General features: G+C 38.8%; 1 protein-coding gene across 8 annotated transcripts in view; it reads right to left on the bottom strand.

The window, feature by feature from the left end:
- sh3glb2b (SH3-domain GRB2-like endophilin B2b) overlaps positions 1-15,940 on the bottom strand; it is a 99,604-nt gene that overhangs the window by 55,992 nt on the left and 27,672 nt on the right. For 7 of the 8 annotated variants that reach the window (XM_086299989.1, XM_086299994.1, XM_086299993.1 and 4 more), the window contains one exon: positions 5,274-5,523. In XM_086299989.1, coding sequence (XP_086156115.1) covers positions 5,274-5,523 — 250 coding nt within the window. Of the gene's footprint in view, positions 1-5,273; positions 5,524-13,793; positions 14,061-15,940 lie in introns of those variants that run through there. The other variant, XM_086299996.1, reaches the window with a different exon arrangement.

The raw sequence follows: 15,940 nt of genomic DNA, 5'->3' as shown, positions 1-15,940 counted from the left end.
GCCACACACACACACATACCCATATACACACTCACACCCCCGTTACCTGCATGTGAATACTGTAATGCCTCCCTACCAACGCTGTACATCCTGTTGATGTCATCTGCCACCTCTTTAGTAAAGTTATTTGAACTACATCACTGTGGAGTACCATTCCTTCTGACCGAGGACGACTCAGTTGAAGCGTGATCGGCAATCAGTGCAAACATACATACATTACAGTATATTCAGAAGTTTCTATGTAGACTTATACGCCTCAGAATCAAAAAAGAACCCCGCACTATTTGAGATGTTCTTTAACAAGTTTAGTGTACCTGTGATCAACCCAGACAAAGTAGAACAACTCGAAAAATCCATAACTATACAAGAGCTACAGCAAGCAATAGATAATTTACAGAACTCCAAAGCTCCAGGTCCAGACAGTTATACTTCGGAATTTTACAAGGCCTTTAAAGACCATATCTCACCCCTGTTACTAGAAGTATATAATGAGGCGCTGGACAAAAAAGCCCTACCGCCGACTTTATATCAGGCAAGCATCTCTTTGATCTATAAAAAAGAAAAAGATCCTTTAGACCCGGCTTCATATAGACCGATCAGCTTAATTAATGTAGATAATAAGATACTTGCAAAGATTTTGGCAACACGCCTGGAAACTGTTCTGCCAACAATTATATCTCAGGACCAAACAGGATTCATTAAAGACAGGCAGCTGTTTTTTAATATTAGAAGACTTTTAAACATTATCTATACGCAAGACAAGCACAATCCTAGTCCTGAAATTTTGCTTTCTTTGGACACGGAGAAGGCCTTCGACAGGGTCGAGTGGGATTATCTCTTCTCGACCCTGTCGAGGTTCGGATTTGGCCCTAAATTTATTTCTCTGGTTAAACTACTATACATCCAACCAAAAGTGTCGGTACAAACAAATAATGTCCACTCCGACTATTTCGATCTGAATCGTTCAACAAGACAAGGCTGTCCTCTTTCACCTCTGCTTTTTGCGTTGGCTATTGAACCTTTAGCTCTTCTACTGCGCTCAACAGACGAATATACAGGGATCAGAAGGGGAAAAGCAGAACATAAAGTCTCGCTTTATGCAGATGATTTACTACTGTATATTTCTAACCCTGCAAAATCAGTCCCAGTCATCATGGAAATTTTGCAGAATTTTGGAGAAGTGTCAGGATACAAATTGAATTTATCTAAAAGTGTGCTATTCCCAGTCAACTCTAAAGCAATAGGTAACCCAAGTTGTTTCAATACCTTGCCATTTCGGGTTTCTAATCAGTTCCAATATCTTGGAATAAATATCACTCAGGATTATTATGGTTTATTTAAACACAATCTCTCTAAACTATATGATGAAACCAAAAATAACATAGACAAATGGATTAATCTACCAATTTCACTAGCAGGGAGGATAAACATTGTTAGAATGAATATTCTTCCCAAATTCTTATTTTTATTTCAGTGTATCCCTATTGTGATTAATAAAGCCTGTTTTAATAAATTAGACTCCTTAATATCCTATTTCATATGGAACAGAAAGAATCCAAGAATCAAGAAAAGCTACCTACAGAGACCGACATGTCAGGGGGGGATGGGGTTACCATGCTTCCGTCTATATTATTGGTCATGTAATGTTCGTTCCATGTCGTTTTGGTTGCAGACTAAGGGGGCCGACTGGACAACGATGGAGAATGAAAGCTTCTCCTCATTAGAAGCTATGATCTATTCAGCTCTCCCTATCCCTAAACATGACTTTAAAAATCCTGTAGTCTCTCATACAATTAAAATCTGGACACAGATAAGGAAACATTTCGGGTGGAGGGAAGCTTCCATACTAACTCCACTCATGAATAACGCAACATTCACACCATCACTTTCAAACATTTCATTTCTCCAATGGAACCACAATGGGCTGCACTCAATAAAGGATTTATTCATCAACAAGGTTTTTCCCACATTCCGGCAACTGCAAGAAAAATTTGACTTGCATAGTAATGACTTTTTCAAATACTTACAGAGCAGAAGCTTTGTAAGGAGGCTTTTTCCATCTTTTCCAGGTCGGCCCCCAGACTCTGCCTTAGATAACTTATTTCAGTTTGATCCACTCAAGAAAGGACTAATAACAAAAATTCACAACGCACTCACAACTGGATGGAACTGTCACACTTGACTATCTGAGAGAGGCCTGGCAGTGTGACCTTGGTACGAGAATTACAGATAATCAATGGACAAAAGCCCAGGAAAACAGAGGTGTGGACTCGAGTCACATGACTTGGACTCGAGTCAGACTCGAGTCATTAATTTTATGACTTTAGACTTGACTTGAAAAAATGTTCTAAGACTTGTGACTTGACTTGGACTTTTACACCAATGACCTGGGACTTGAATTGGACTTGAACCGGTTTACTTGAAAAGACTTGATATTTTACCCCAAATATAAAATTTAACATGCATATTATATAGAGATTGAAAATGTGACGTCATTCACGGGTAGAACCGCAAAGGATTCTGGGAACTCGTGGCAAGCGGTACTAACGCACGCAGGCTTTCAATTAAAATCAGTTATACAGCGATAAAAAGAAACACAAAAATGTCAAGAAGCTGTTGTATTATTAACTGCAATAGCCGGTCGCATGACAGCCACGGGAAGCCGACGGGTAAAGAGATCGGTTGTTATCGGATTACGTCGTTGAAGAGAAATTGTTCGAGCCATGTTTCCGAAGTAACAAAGACGCGACTGGATTGCAGCCATTCAAAGACCAAATATAACGTCCTAGAACACTCCAGCTCACAGGTTAGTCTGCTCCAAGCATTTCCACAAAGGTCAGTCTGCTGTTGTAGTTAATGCGTCATTTTTCTTAACATAATTGGTGATATAGGTTACAAGCAAGTCTGGCGCTGAACAGAAATTGTCGCGCTATGCTCCTTTGTTTATTGTGCATAAATAGTGAATTGTCCTGACACAATATTGCGTTTCGCTTCTGTTATTATGGTACATTGACAAAAACATATACTTTTATTCACAGGATAAAACAGGTTTTTTGTATCACTAATTGCCCAGTACGATTACAGCATACAGTATTATTGTCACTGCTACATTTCTGTGATGCGTACCAGAAATTATTTCCACTACTACCCATCCCACTACTACCCACTACTACTACTACCCATCCGTCGGTAAACTGTACCTGGGCTTGTTGCAGTGACCTGAAGTTACTAAACTTCATGATCGTATGCACTCACTCCAAGAACCGTATGATTATAAATATGCATATAAATATGCTAAGATGAGATAGCTGACTTCATCTAACTAGCAAATGTTGTCCAGGCTACGTTGGTGATACAGTTTTTTTTTAATATGTATGATATTTTTGTCATGCGATTTTAAAGCTGGTCCTACAACCGCATCCAAGAATAACATGCAGCTTATCTCAGAACTGTCGGTGAAAATTATTCTTGGAGCTAGGTTTAATTGAGCTGCATTTTAAAGAGGTGCAATTTCACAATTTGTGTATATTTTCTAAGTTCACTATTTTGTCATGTGTTGAGAAAAACACAGATTTTAAAATTACATGGTCTAATATTTACATTTAGCATAACTGCAACATTATTTTTTCGTTTTTTTTTTTTTAAAGACTCGAAAGGACTTGAAATTCAAAGTTTCAGACTTGTGACTTGACTCGGACTTTTACACCAGTGACTTGAGACTCGACTCTGACTTGCCTGACATTACTTGAGACTTGACTTGAGACTTGAGGATAAAGACTTGAGACTTACTTGAGACTTGCAAAACAATGACTTGGTCCCACCTCTGCAGGAAAATGTACACTCTTCCTCTGTTTGCATTCGTCATGGACTCTTACAGTTTAAAGTGCTACATAGACTCCATTTATCAAAGTTGAAACTGTCAAAAATGTTCCCCAATGTAAACTCGTCCTGCGAAAGATGTAAACAGCAACCTGCTTCACTGGCGCATATGTTTTGGAATTGTCCCTGTATAACAACATATTGGAATAATGTCTTTCATATCTTGTCTAAAATTCTAAAAAAACCACTTAAGCCAGACCCAATCTGTGCTTTATTTGGAGTGAAGCCGGTTGTTGTAGACCTATCAGCCACCCAAAATAATGTGATACGTTTTGTGACGCTGCTGGCACGCCGTTTGATTCTACTAAATTGGAAACAAAAGGTGCCTCCTACCACATCAGCGTTAATACAAGATGTATTGAGACACTTGCAGCTGGAAAGAATTAAACTCCTACTAAAGGGGAGGTTGGAGGAATTCCATTCAACCTGGCAATCTTTTATAGATTTCTTCAATACTGTACAGATATAAATGGTCACTGAGCCTCATTGTTAGTTCAATAAATAGCATCCTCTGTCCAACGTTGTTTGTTGTTGCTTTTTTTTTTTTTTTTTTACTGTGTTTAATTTCTATTGTATATATGTAATCATTTATATTTGAATCTTAGTTGCCTTTTATGATAAAGAACACTGGAAAACCAAATAAAGAGATTTGAGAAAAAAAAAAAAAGCTCAACCCCAAATCAGAAAAGACAGACAGAAATGGTGCTACATGGCTCAGTCCACGACATCTGCTGGAAAAATAACCAAAAATATGTTCAAGGTCACGGCGTGTCCAAGGGGTTTTTAGGTTTTGGAAAGTTGTTCTCTCAAATCTTTGAAACATCAACATTTTTTCTTTAGGACTTTTTCAGAAATATAGGGTTGTGGTTTGTGTGGCCTGAACTTTAGAAGTTAAACTACAAATGTCTGATCTGACATTAAACACTCTTTCAAGTTCCGTCTCTTTAGTGCAAACCCTGCGTGATAATAATGACTGCACTATTGCAATCGGGGGATTCACAGCCTGTCAATAGATATCTTTTTAAAAGTTGAGAATCATGTCTCGACCTGACGTCGGGATTTTAGGCCAATGAGTTTTCAAAGGGATCACAAAGAAATGCTATACATGCCCATGCGCTCTTTCTATTCATACTCGTAGCCTTAGGCTCAGGAGTGTCTGAGACGAAGGCAGGTGCTGGTTTGTCTCACATGCCATTGAAACAAACACTAACAGTTTGCATTGTTTTGGACAGCTTATATCTGTATTTTGTGTGGAAACATTGAAAGCTGCAAAAAGATTCCAAAAAAAGGCGACCTATAGCAATAAGGCATTTGAAGAGCCACACTTCACTTACAAGTGAAGTGAAGTGAAGTGAAGTGTGTGTATGTGGTGACTCAGCTTGACTCTGCTGTACCTCATCAGCCAACAATGACAGCTCACTGGTGTCGTGGGCATCATAATCATACAGGACCCTGGCCTTCCTGGCACCCGTGACGGGCAGCTGTGACTGCTCCATGGCGAGCGTGACCGGCTTCTGGCTGGATGAGGAGGAGGCGGCAGGGACAGCGGCTCCGGAGGATGCCGGTCCAGACAGAAAGGCGGGGGACACAGGGTTGGGGCAGACGGAGGCAGAGGAGTGGGGTGCACTGACAGCATTAGCACATCTGTGTGAAGACACATACATGGTAGGTATGGTTTACTTACTGTAAACAAACATTTTATGCCTTCCAAAAAGGAAGAAATAAAAATTATTATTTACAAAAAATAATTTAAAGCCTATTTTTATTGAAAGAATCTCAAAAACTTTAAGGCTTTATTGGTGTTTCTTTTTTTCTTCTAGTGTATGCAATTATTTCAGGGGGGGGGGGGGGCAGTTGGACTTTTAGCAACAGTTTTATAAGCAAAAAGCTTTCATCTCTCACTTCATAACCTCATACACGACCCCAGGATCCACTGCTTCAGAATTACTGGCAGGCCTGTTTAGAAGCTGGGCTGTCCTGATGTGGAGTCATGCAGCTGAAATACGTACAAAATGTTAAAACCACATTTTGCTGATGGCCATTCCCCCAAAATCTCCTCATATCTTCCATCCTCCAGCTCCTCTGAGGAGACTGAAGTGTTCCCAAGCCGGCCAAGAGATGTAACCCCCCCACAGTTACAACTTTCCCCACGATGGCTTAAATCAGGGGTGTCAAACTCAAATACACAGTGGGCCAAAATTCAAAACTGGAACAAGGTCGCGGGCTAACATCAATATTTATTGTAAAAAAAAATCTTCCTCCAGATTTAAGAATGAATCTCTTCTTATGGACTCAAACAAGTTTTGCTGAAAAACTGAATATGAAACAAGCAAAGCTTAATACTAAACAATATATATATTATCTGTATAATACCAGTAGGCCAGCTCTAATAATAATTTGGTATGGCCAAATGTAATTAGGCCAGAGTTTGACACCTATGGCTTAAATGAACGTGGGGTCCAGTGAAAGCAGCAGTTTTGTTTACATGGTTTGGCATGAGCTCTAAAACTCATAGACCAGGGTCAGCATTAATGCGAGCATCACTGATGATGATGTAAACAAGCATAACAAGACAACATCAAAAAAAGTTTTTTCCAGTTTAAACTATGTTACCGGAGGTTACGAAAAAGACGGCAGCTCAGTGTCTGGACCTCGTGTACATGTTTTGACACCATCCTGGTTTCTGATATGATTGAGTCCACATGAGAGAGATACTCCCATACAGTTTATGACAAAATTTAATCCGAAGTGATTGATGGCCCTAATCACGACCTTTTGACCTCCCCCCTCCCCCCCGGAAGTGTGTAATGAGCGTGACGAATCGCATCCGGAGAAGGGGGGGAAACCTCGGAAGCGCGCCATCTGTTGCTAAGCGTGACGAATTGCATCCTGAGAAGGGAGGGGGGAAACCTCCGGAAGAGCGCCATCTGTTGTTGGGAAAAAAGGTTTTTAGTGGGAGGGAGTGCAGCAGGGGAGGAGAATAAAAAAGCAGAGAGGTGGAGTCCGTCACAATTTCTAAGGCACAGACGCAAGATGGATTTCCTTCTGCAGCCCAGCAGCGTTCCTGTGTCCGATGAGATCTGCTCTCCCAAAGAAGAAGGCTTTGAATATGACATATTCAAATACAGCATATTTACTATGGAAGGCCTCGATCTGGACCTTATGACCCTACCGGAAATACTCCGGAAGTGTCTAGTCATTTTCAGACCTGATGCGTCATGTTCCCTAAGCACAGCGGTGATGCAGCAGCTGATTCTGTGCTGTATAGAGAGACAGAGCGGCAGCTAGTTTTCCGCAAACTCATAGTCTGAATTCTGTTTCAATATTATGACAATTTTCTCTGTTTTTTTTTTACAATAGCGGGTGTAATTTTACTTTCTTAAGCTGCACCGGCGTTTGTAATGGAAATAAAGAGTGACTTCCTGTAGAGATTTCAATAGTATTTTATTTTCCTATAATACAGACGCTGTAAAAAACCTTTAAGATACACCATAGCTTGTGATGAAAAGAAGAACTTTCTATCCGTTTGTAACCTACAGGCTGCCTATGTGTAAAAAACGAATAAATATCCCTTAGTGAATACTACTTTTCCTTTTGAGAGACTGAAAAACAAACCATAATTGCAGCGACAGGCGATCTTGTTACACACACACACACACACACACACACACACACACACACACACACACACACACACACACACACACACACACACACACACACACCGCGGGTCAAGGAGGAGTTTTTTCCTTCATTACTTTTACAATGGGTTTTCTCAATAGATAGAAAATGATGACATTGAGGAGTCAACAGCCGATATTATCATTGCTTGTAACCCGGTAAATAATTTCGTACATCTCCTCCCCTAAAATAAGCCTTAGCGGAAAAAAAAGCTCATATTCGAATAAGTTTATTCCCCTCTGTGGGAAAGAGTTTTTTTCTCAGAGTCAACCATGAGGCGAGTTTTGTCAACAGCAAGAACAACTGTTGCCCATAAAGTAAAACAAATATCCGCCTCTAAGTCGTATTTTACCGTTGCAGAATGTGGAAAACAGACAGCCCTCACAGGAGGCACCATAGTTAAAATATTTAAATTTCAACTAAATTTGTAGTAATGATCGGATTTCCTCACTTATCTACACCACACTCCTTGTCCTTGATTTCTTATCGTTCCTCTGTCCCTTAATAGAAACCACATATATAGAAACTATCCTCCCTTTCAGTTGTCTTTTGCACTTCCATATCGCAAAGCAGTTACTGTAGGTTATTTTCTGCTTATGCATTAATGTAATTAATTAACTTATTTATCCTTAAGTAAGGTAATGACTTGAGTTCTAATGCTTTTTGTCTCTTGAGTTAGCTGTCAATGTGGGATTTTTTTCCCCTTTTGTCCAGTTAAAGCTGCCTTTCATTCTTCAACACAGCTTAAACTCTAATAGGTAAGCTTTCTTGTAATTTCTTAGTTCTGCAGGCTTCTTGAAAGACATCCGAGACTCTTCTTTGGATGCTGGCTGCCTTTTGTTTTGTTTTCTGTCAAGATGATCCCACACTGCTTCGATTATCTTGAGGTTCGAACCCTGGAGAGATCAATCCATGACTGATGCGTTGTTTCATCCAGGCATACTTTGACTACATTGGCAGTATGTTTGCGATCATTGTCGTACTGAAAAATGAAGTTGAAGCCAATCAGACACTACGTGGTATTACATGGTCGATCAAAATCTGGTGGAACTTTTCTACATTCATAATTTGATTAATTTGGATAAGAGCTCCAACAACACTGGCTGAAATCCAGCCTCAAAGCACGGTAGAGTATCCACGCTGTGTTAAAGACGGCTATAGACATTCACTGTTGTATCTCTCTTCGGACCTCTTCCATGCATATTTCAAATTTGGATTCATTACTCCATAAGACATATTACAGCTGATTTCTTTTTCCAGTCAATTTCTTGTGTAATTTGGCACACCTCAGCCTTATTTTTCTCTGTTCTCCTTCCTTAAGAATGGCTTATTAACAGCCACCCTTCCAACTCAGATAACTTTTGATGAGGTTTCATGAAATGTTTACAGCACTTGAGTTACTCGCCACGGCCATCCTAAATGCTAAAAACACTAAACTTTAATTCTAAATTACGTAATTAACGTTAACCAGAAAAAACAAGCCAAAGTCGAAATGTTGCTGAGCTGACCTGTGGTATGCTATGTCTTCTAAAGCACGTATAATGTAAACAGAACTGGTCTTTGCACAGAAGCCTGTGGAGCTTCATAATTAACCTCAGTGTGTGAAGAGGACTCTCCATTTAATAATAGCTGTAATAAAATGTTCTGGCCGATGGTGTTAAACGCTGCACTTGGGTCTAGCAGGGAAGATTTCAACTTTTCAATATGAATGAAGGCTGAAAACTGATTAGATTAATGTCTGATGATCTTTTCTGTGCTTCTTCAAGTTTGTAACACCAAACATATTAAAGGATGATGTAAGGCTCACAGGAAGAGTTTAATTAGACACACATTTACTATTTTCTTTATACTCTTTCTTTCTTGACATGTTTAATATGATTACTATCAGAGGAGAAAATGAACCTTGTGTAGTCTAAAAACTTTTTTATTTAATCAAACTGTAATGTTGTTGAACTCTGACGGACGTGTCTTTTAATCTTGTCAACAAATCCTTAATCATCTAAATCTGCCATTTATCATCTTGTAAAATGTTCCCTCTGCTTCTGTTGCACATCTCCCCCGACACTCTCTGCTTCACCTGTCCTGTGCAGCTGGTTCAACCCCTGCCTGCCTCCTTAAACTGGGGTGTTTAAATCTCTTTACCTCTGTTGTGAACTTCACACAAAGTTTGTGGTAACAAAATCAAACTGACGAGGATCTCGTTTGAAAAACACACACACTCACGAGACAAAATAAAAACAGACTGCTCAAAGCAAAAGCAGAGCCCTCACAGCTGGTAGTACAAACACAGCGACAACATGCGTATTAGATACCCTCAGTGCCAAAAGCATAAATATGAAAAAAATGTGATCACCAAGAATATCCTAAAAATGGCATTGAGGTGCGTGTTACAGTAAAGAAAAAAAAAAAAAAAAAGTAGCCAAATTTTCATCGGAAAATGTTGAATTTTAGTAAAAACAATGCTCTGTAGTTTGATACTGTCGTTACAGACAAAGCAGATGTTTAAAGCCTTTGGACGCACATTTGAAATGCACTCATTCTCCTTATCAGCTGGAAACATTAAAGCCGTAAAATGACTTTTTCAAACGGATAAAAACTATTGAACAGCAGCAATGTTGAGCCTGTTCCAAAATTTGAATGTACATGTGTTGAAGGTGCGGGTCTTGTTGAATTATTAAACATACTTTCTTTAATTTTTCGAGCCACAAAAACAACAACTTTTAATTTCTTCTGCTTGAGTCTCGGCCTCGGGTAGCTCTACTTATCATTGCTCAGTCAGTTGTCTGTTTGCGCTACTTTTTCAAGGAGCAGCGGATTATTGGTAAGGGTGACTTTATGTGTTTAGCTACTTAAGTGGAAGTACTGTGGATAGTTTTACCTTACATACATAAGGCTGACAGTACAGCTTCTGAGGTAACTGTTTACAAAATGTTATATTCTATCCACAAATTCTTTGCAATTTTACATTGATAAACATTATCCTTAACACATTTGGCCCACATAAAGTACTATGGCCATCACACTGTCATTTAGAATTGTTTAAATAACTCGTGTCTTAAGTCCTTCCATCAAACAGAAAAAAAAAAAAGTCGCATGGTTCACTTTATATTTCTAACATTTTGTGATATAAAGTCGTTCATAACAAACTGAAAGGCTGGGAGTTTAAAATGCAAACCGATGGAAGCAGAAGTAGAAGACTATAATGTCTCAGAGCACACGGTGTCTATTAATGTGTAGACATGTATAAATAAGAGCTTAATAAAGATGCTTAATTTCTTAAGAAATAAACAGGTGGAGTGATCTTTATCAAAAGTGGATGTTGCATCTGTGGCTAAACCACTGTACCCAAAAAAAACTTTAAAAATCTACTGTGTGTGAGGCTGTGTAAGTAAAGCTTGCCCTTCACACCTGCGTGTAATAAACCATTTGTTGGGGGTTGTGGATTTGGCACCTCAGCATTGTGAAAGTGGGGAAACATGTTTCTGGCTGTGCATAAGATTCCTCCTTACAACTTAGAATCTCAGTTCCAAATGAAATTCAGATGTTTTTTTAAGTATGGCTAATGTATTATTTGACTTCTAAGGCGCACACACACACACACACACACACACACACACACACACACACACACACACACACACACACACACACACACACACACACAAGAACAACACAGAGAAGAAGAAGAGGGGGTCGTTTTACTACACATCATAAAAACGCAATCATTCATCTTCCAACTGTATCTTTCTGTTCTGGCTTTAGAATCATAGGTTGTTTACTGAGCCGTACTTTGGGAGTCATACTGTTGTGATACTGGGGAGAAAAGGGTAAGGTTTGATAGACTAAACCCTTACACACACACACACACACACACATAACTTGAAAAACCTAAAGAGTGTGTGAGACTGCTAGCTGTGTTGTTCAGCATTAAACTCATCTACAAATGTGTTAGTAAAGAGCGACTTGTACTTCTGTCCCATTAAGCAACGGTTTAACAAATTTCACTGCAAACTATAAAAGGAATCTGGATTTATATAGAACATAGTAGTGATGGATTAAGTGCAGGAAACACTAGTATAAGGTGTCTATTGAACAAATCTCCTTCAGCGTTCAAAATGACCAAAGTGAGGCCTACAGGCGTTTCTCTCGGTTGGTTGTGTTCAGGGAAAAAGCAGCTAAATACACTGAGACTGCTCCCCATTGTTAGTGAGTTAACTCTGGATATCTGTAGGTTTTGTCAAACTTGGAGTGAACAAAAGCAGAAAAACAGTAAAAGATGCAGACAGTGAAAGTCTGGTTTATTTCATGAACACAATGAAACATTTTACAGTCCACAGAGCAAAGTAGCATACATGATAAATAGATACACATAACATGAGAAGTAAAACTCGTCGTCTTACCACATGTTATATTCTGTAAACTTAAAATAACCACAGAAATTAGAGTTTAGTGTTTTAAGTCATCTATTAAAAACATGAGTCAACATTACTGAAGTGACGCTTTAACGATGCGTCTTATCACCGTGTTTATGATGATAAAACATGTTCTCTCGTTAGTAGATGTCAGCGCTGTCACTTGTCATGAAAATGTCCAGAGCCAGGGTTCCTCTTTAATCACCATTGATCATTAATAGGGTCACAAAAGATTTGTCACATTATCCCCATAAACAAAATGCTTTTATAGAAATCATTGTGATACAAATATTTAGATTCTTGATTCACAATGTGCACGAACTCAAAATCTTTAGAGGTTCATATTTATAAAGTATCGCAAATAATACATTTATACCATTGTATGAGCTACACTTCTTGTAAAAAACTGATTGAAAAAAGCTCCTGTCGTGACCTTCCTTCTGTGAGGACACACACACACACACACAGAGAGAGAGAGAGAGGGGGAAGATCATTAGGATTGGAGGCGTTTTTGGATTTTCACTTATTGTTGGCTTTACAGTCACATAAAATTCATTCCAATTTTTTTGCCTTTGCTTCAATTAAGGTGTTTCTTTAAATCTACAGCAGCTTCCTTTTCAAAAAGTTTACTGACATAGTAAGGAAGTAGCTAGGGAACTCAGTAAGTATGAGCAACAACAGCTTAGGGACTGTTTCTACAATAAAGAGGAATTCATCATCATCTGCAGTTCATCAAAAAAAAAAAAAAAAAAAACAACAATTCAGCAGATCCTCAAAGTATGGATACAATCTGTTTTCAGCTGTAGAGGTACGCTTCATGTACTTATCAACATGCAGTTTAGAGGCTTGCATTAGAGTGCTTTGGTACTTGGGCCTCTTTTATTTAGCACGGTTATACCATTGTGTATTTAGCTATATAAATATGCTCAAGAGTCTATTGTATGTTTGTCATGCAATTAAAAATTCAAAAATATAATTTTTAAATCAGTAACTTTGCAAATTTAGAGGAAATGTTTTTGGATAACAAATGTGTCACATTTTCAACAGGGTTTGAATAATCAGCGTTAACACAGAGACATTTATGCGCTGGGTATAACAGACATCCTTACCTTGGAGCAGAGAAACACGGTGTATTGTTGCTTTTCTCTATTGTATAAGCAGCGCCCGACTGTCAGAAACGCTCTGTGTGGGTAGCAAAGTCGGATCCGACGCACATCCAGGAATCCGTGTGAAAGAAAGGTCTTGCTGCAGCTAGGCTCTCAGGATAGTCAGGCTTTTATTTATATTTGCATTCTGGTGCGTTAAAGCAGCCTTTGTGTCCCGCTTGGATCCTCATTCCGAAAATTCAGATATTTAAATAAAATGGTGAATTGGCTAGTGATGAGGAGCCACTTAGATCCGTAAAATGAGGTTTGATTAAATTAAACTCTTATGAACAGCTATGAACTCTACCTCTCTGCTGATGTGTTCCAAACAAGCAATGTTTTCTACACGTCCAAACTGTGTGCTAACTACCTCACACCGCTGTGTCTGGGATCCGAAAAAATAAAAAGTTAAAACGCTATACCTTGCGGCAGTTGTGAAGTGCTGAGGAAACTACTGTGTGTCTGATGGGGTGTTTTTATATAGGTGGACTTGGTTTCAGTTGGCCTCTGACATGATAAGATAAAATAAAGGAAACTGATTGTAATGGAACTACAGTGCTGGGATGCTCTTGATAAGGGAGCCTCTTTTATTGTTTTATGACTTGTTTTGCTGACTGTTCAGGGCCTAACTGTAACCAACTCTGTCTAACTGTTGCAGAGTTAAGAATCTGTAGTTTTTAGAAGTAACACAAGAAAAGTTTATTTCTAAAGGAATACCTGTTGTTTGTGGTGCTCTATTTAAAACTATTAGTGTCATGAACCGAAGTTCAGCGCACAAGCTGGACCCAGAAGCAGAGCCAACACACACAGGAGTACGAGAAAATAAACTTTATTTTAACTGAAGGTGTCCCGGGAGGGTAGAAGGAAAACACGCGTGAAACTCGAGAAACCAAGGACCGGGAGATGAGTCGCGCAGGAACGCCGAAAACGGGACTGTGGGAGGCTGCAACAGAAACAGGACAAGAATTATTGGGGCGCGGGGAAATAGCAGCATACGTGGGGGAAGAGTATGAGTCTTACGGTGACAGCGGGGCCGTGGGAGCCGGAGGGAGGGGTGAGGGTCCGCGCTAAATTTGCAAAGTTACTGATTTAAAAATTATATTTTTGAATTTTTAATTGCATGACAAACATACAATAGACTCTTGAGCATATTTATATAGCTAAATACACAATGGTATAACCGTGCTAAATAAAAGAGGCCCAAGTACCAAAGCACTCTAATGCAAGCCTCTAAACTGCATGTTGATAAGTACATGAAGCGTACCTCTACAGCTGAAAACAGATTGTATCCATACTTTGAGGATCTGCTGAATTGTTGTTTTTTTTTTTTTTTTTTTTGATGAACTGCAGATGATGATGAATTCCTCTTTATTGTAGAAACAGTCCCTAAGCTGTTGTTGCTCATACTTACTGAGTTCCCTAGCTACTTCCTTACTATGTCAGTAAACTTTTTGAAAAGGAAGCTGCTGTAGATTTAAAGAAACACCTTAATTGAAGCAAAGGCAAAAAAATTGGAATGAATTTTATGTGACTGTAAAGCCAACAATAAGTGAAAATCCAAAAACGCCTCCAATCCTAATGATCTTCCCCCTCTCTCTCTCTCTCTGTGTGTGTGTGTGTGTGTCCTCACAGAAGGAAGGTCACGACAGGAGCTTTTTTCAATCAGTTTTTTACAAGAAGTGTAGCTCATACAATGGTATAAATGTATTATTTGCGATACTTTATAAATATGAACCTCTAAAGATTTTGAGTTCGTGCACATTGTGAATCAAGAATCTAAATATTTGTATCACAATGATTTCTATAAAAGCATTTTGTTTATGGGGATAATGTGACAAATCTTTTGTGACCCTATTAATGATCAATGGTGATTAAAGAGGAACCCTGGCTCTGGACATTTTCATGACAAGTGACAGCGCAGACAACTACTAACGAGAGAACATGTTTTATCATCATAAACACGGTGATAAGACGCATCGTTAAAGCGTCACTTCAGTAATGTTGACTCATGTTTTTAATAATGACTTTAAAACACTAAACTCTAATTTCTGTGGTTATTTTAAGTTTACAGAATATAACATGTGGTAAGACGACGAGTTTTACTTCTCATGTTATGTGTATCTATTTATCATGTATGCTACTTTGCTCTGTGGACTGTAAAATGTTTCATTGTGTTCATGAAATAAACCAGACTTTCACTGTCTGCATCTTTTACTGTTTTTCTGCTTTTGTTCACTCCAAGTTTGACAAAACCTACAGATATCCAGAGTTAACTCACTAACAATGTGGAGCAGTCTCAGTGTATTTAGCTGCTTTTTCCCTGAACACAACCAATCGAGAGAAAACGCCTGTAGGCCTCACTTTGGTCATTTTGAACGCTGAAGGAGATTTGTTCAATAGACACCTTATACTAGTGTTTCCTGCACTTAATCCATCACTACTATGTTCTATATAAATCCAGATTCCTTTTATAGTTTGCAGTGAAATTTGTTAAACCGTTGCTTAATGGGACAGAAGTACAAGTCGCTCTTTACTAACACATTTGTAGATGAGTTTAATGCTGAACAACACAGCTAGCAGTCTCACACACTCTTTAGGTTTTTCAAGTTATGTGTGTGTGTGTGTGTGTGTGTAAGGGTTTAGTCTATCAAACCTTACCCTTTTCTCCCCAGTATCACAACAGTATGACTCCCAAAGTACGGCTCAGTAAACAACCTATGATTCTAAAGCCAGAACAGAAAGATACAGTTGGAAGATGAATGATTGCGTTTTTATGATGTGTAGTAAAACGACCCCCTCTTCTTCTTCTCTGTGTTGTTCTTG

This window comes from Aulonocara sp. 'chitande type north' Nkhata Bay, linkage group LG7, assembly GCF_057382095.1.
Source record: "Aulonocara sp. 'chitande type north' Nkhata Bay isolate Kocher_YH1m ecotype deep benthic linkage group LG7, A_spYH_male_GT1.1, whole genome shotgun sequence".
Lineage (NCBI taxonomy): Eukaryota > Metazoa > Chordata > Actinopteri > Cichliformes > Cichlidae > Aulonocara > Aulonocara sp. 'chitande type north' Nkhata Bay.
The sequence above is the reverse complement of the archived record's forward strand: the minus strand, read 5'-3'. Positions and strand labels throughout refer to the sequence as shown.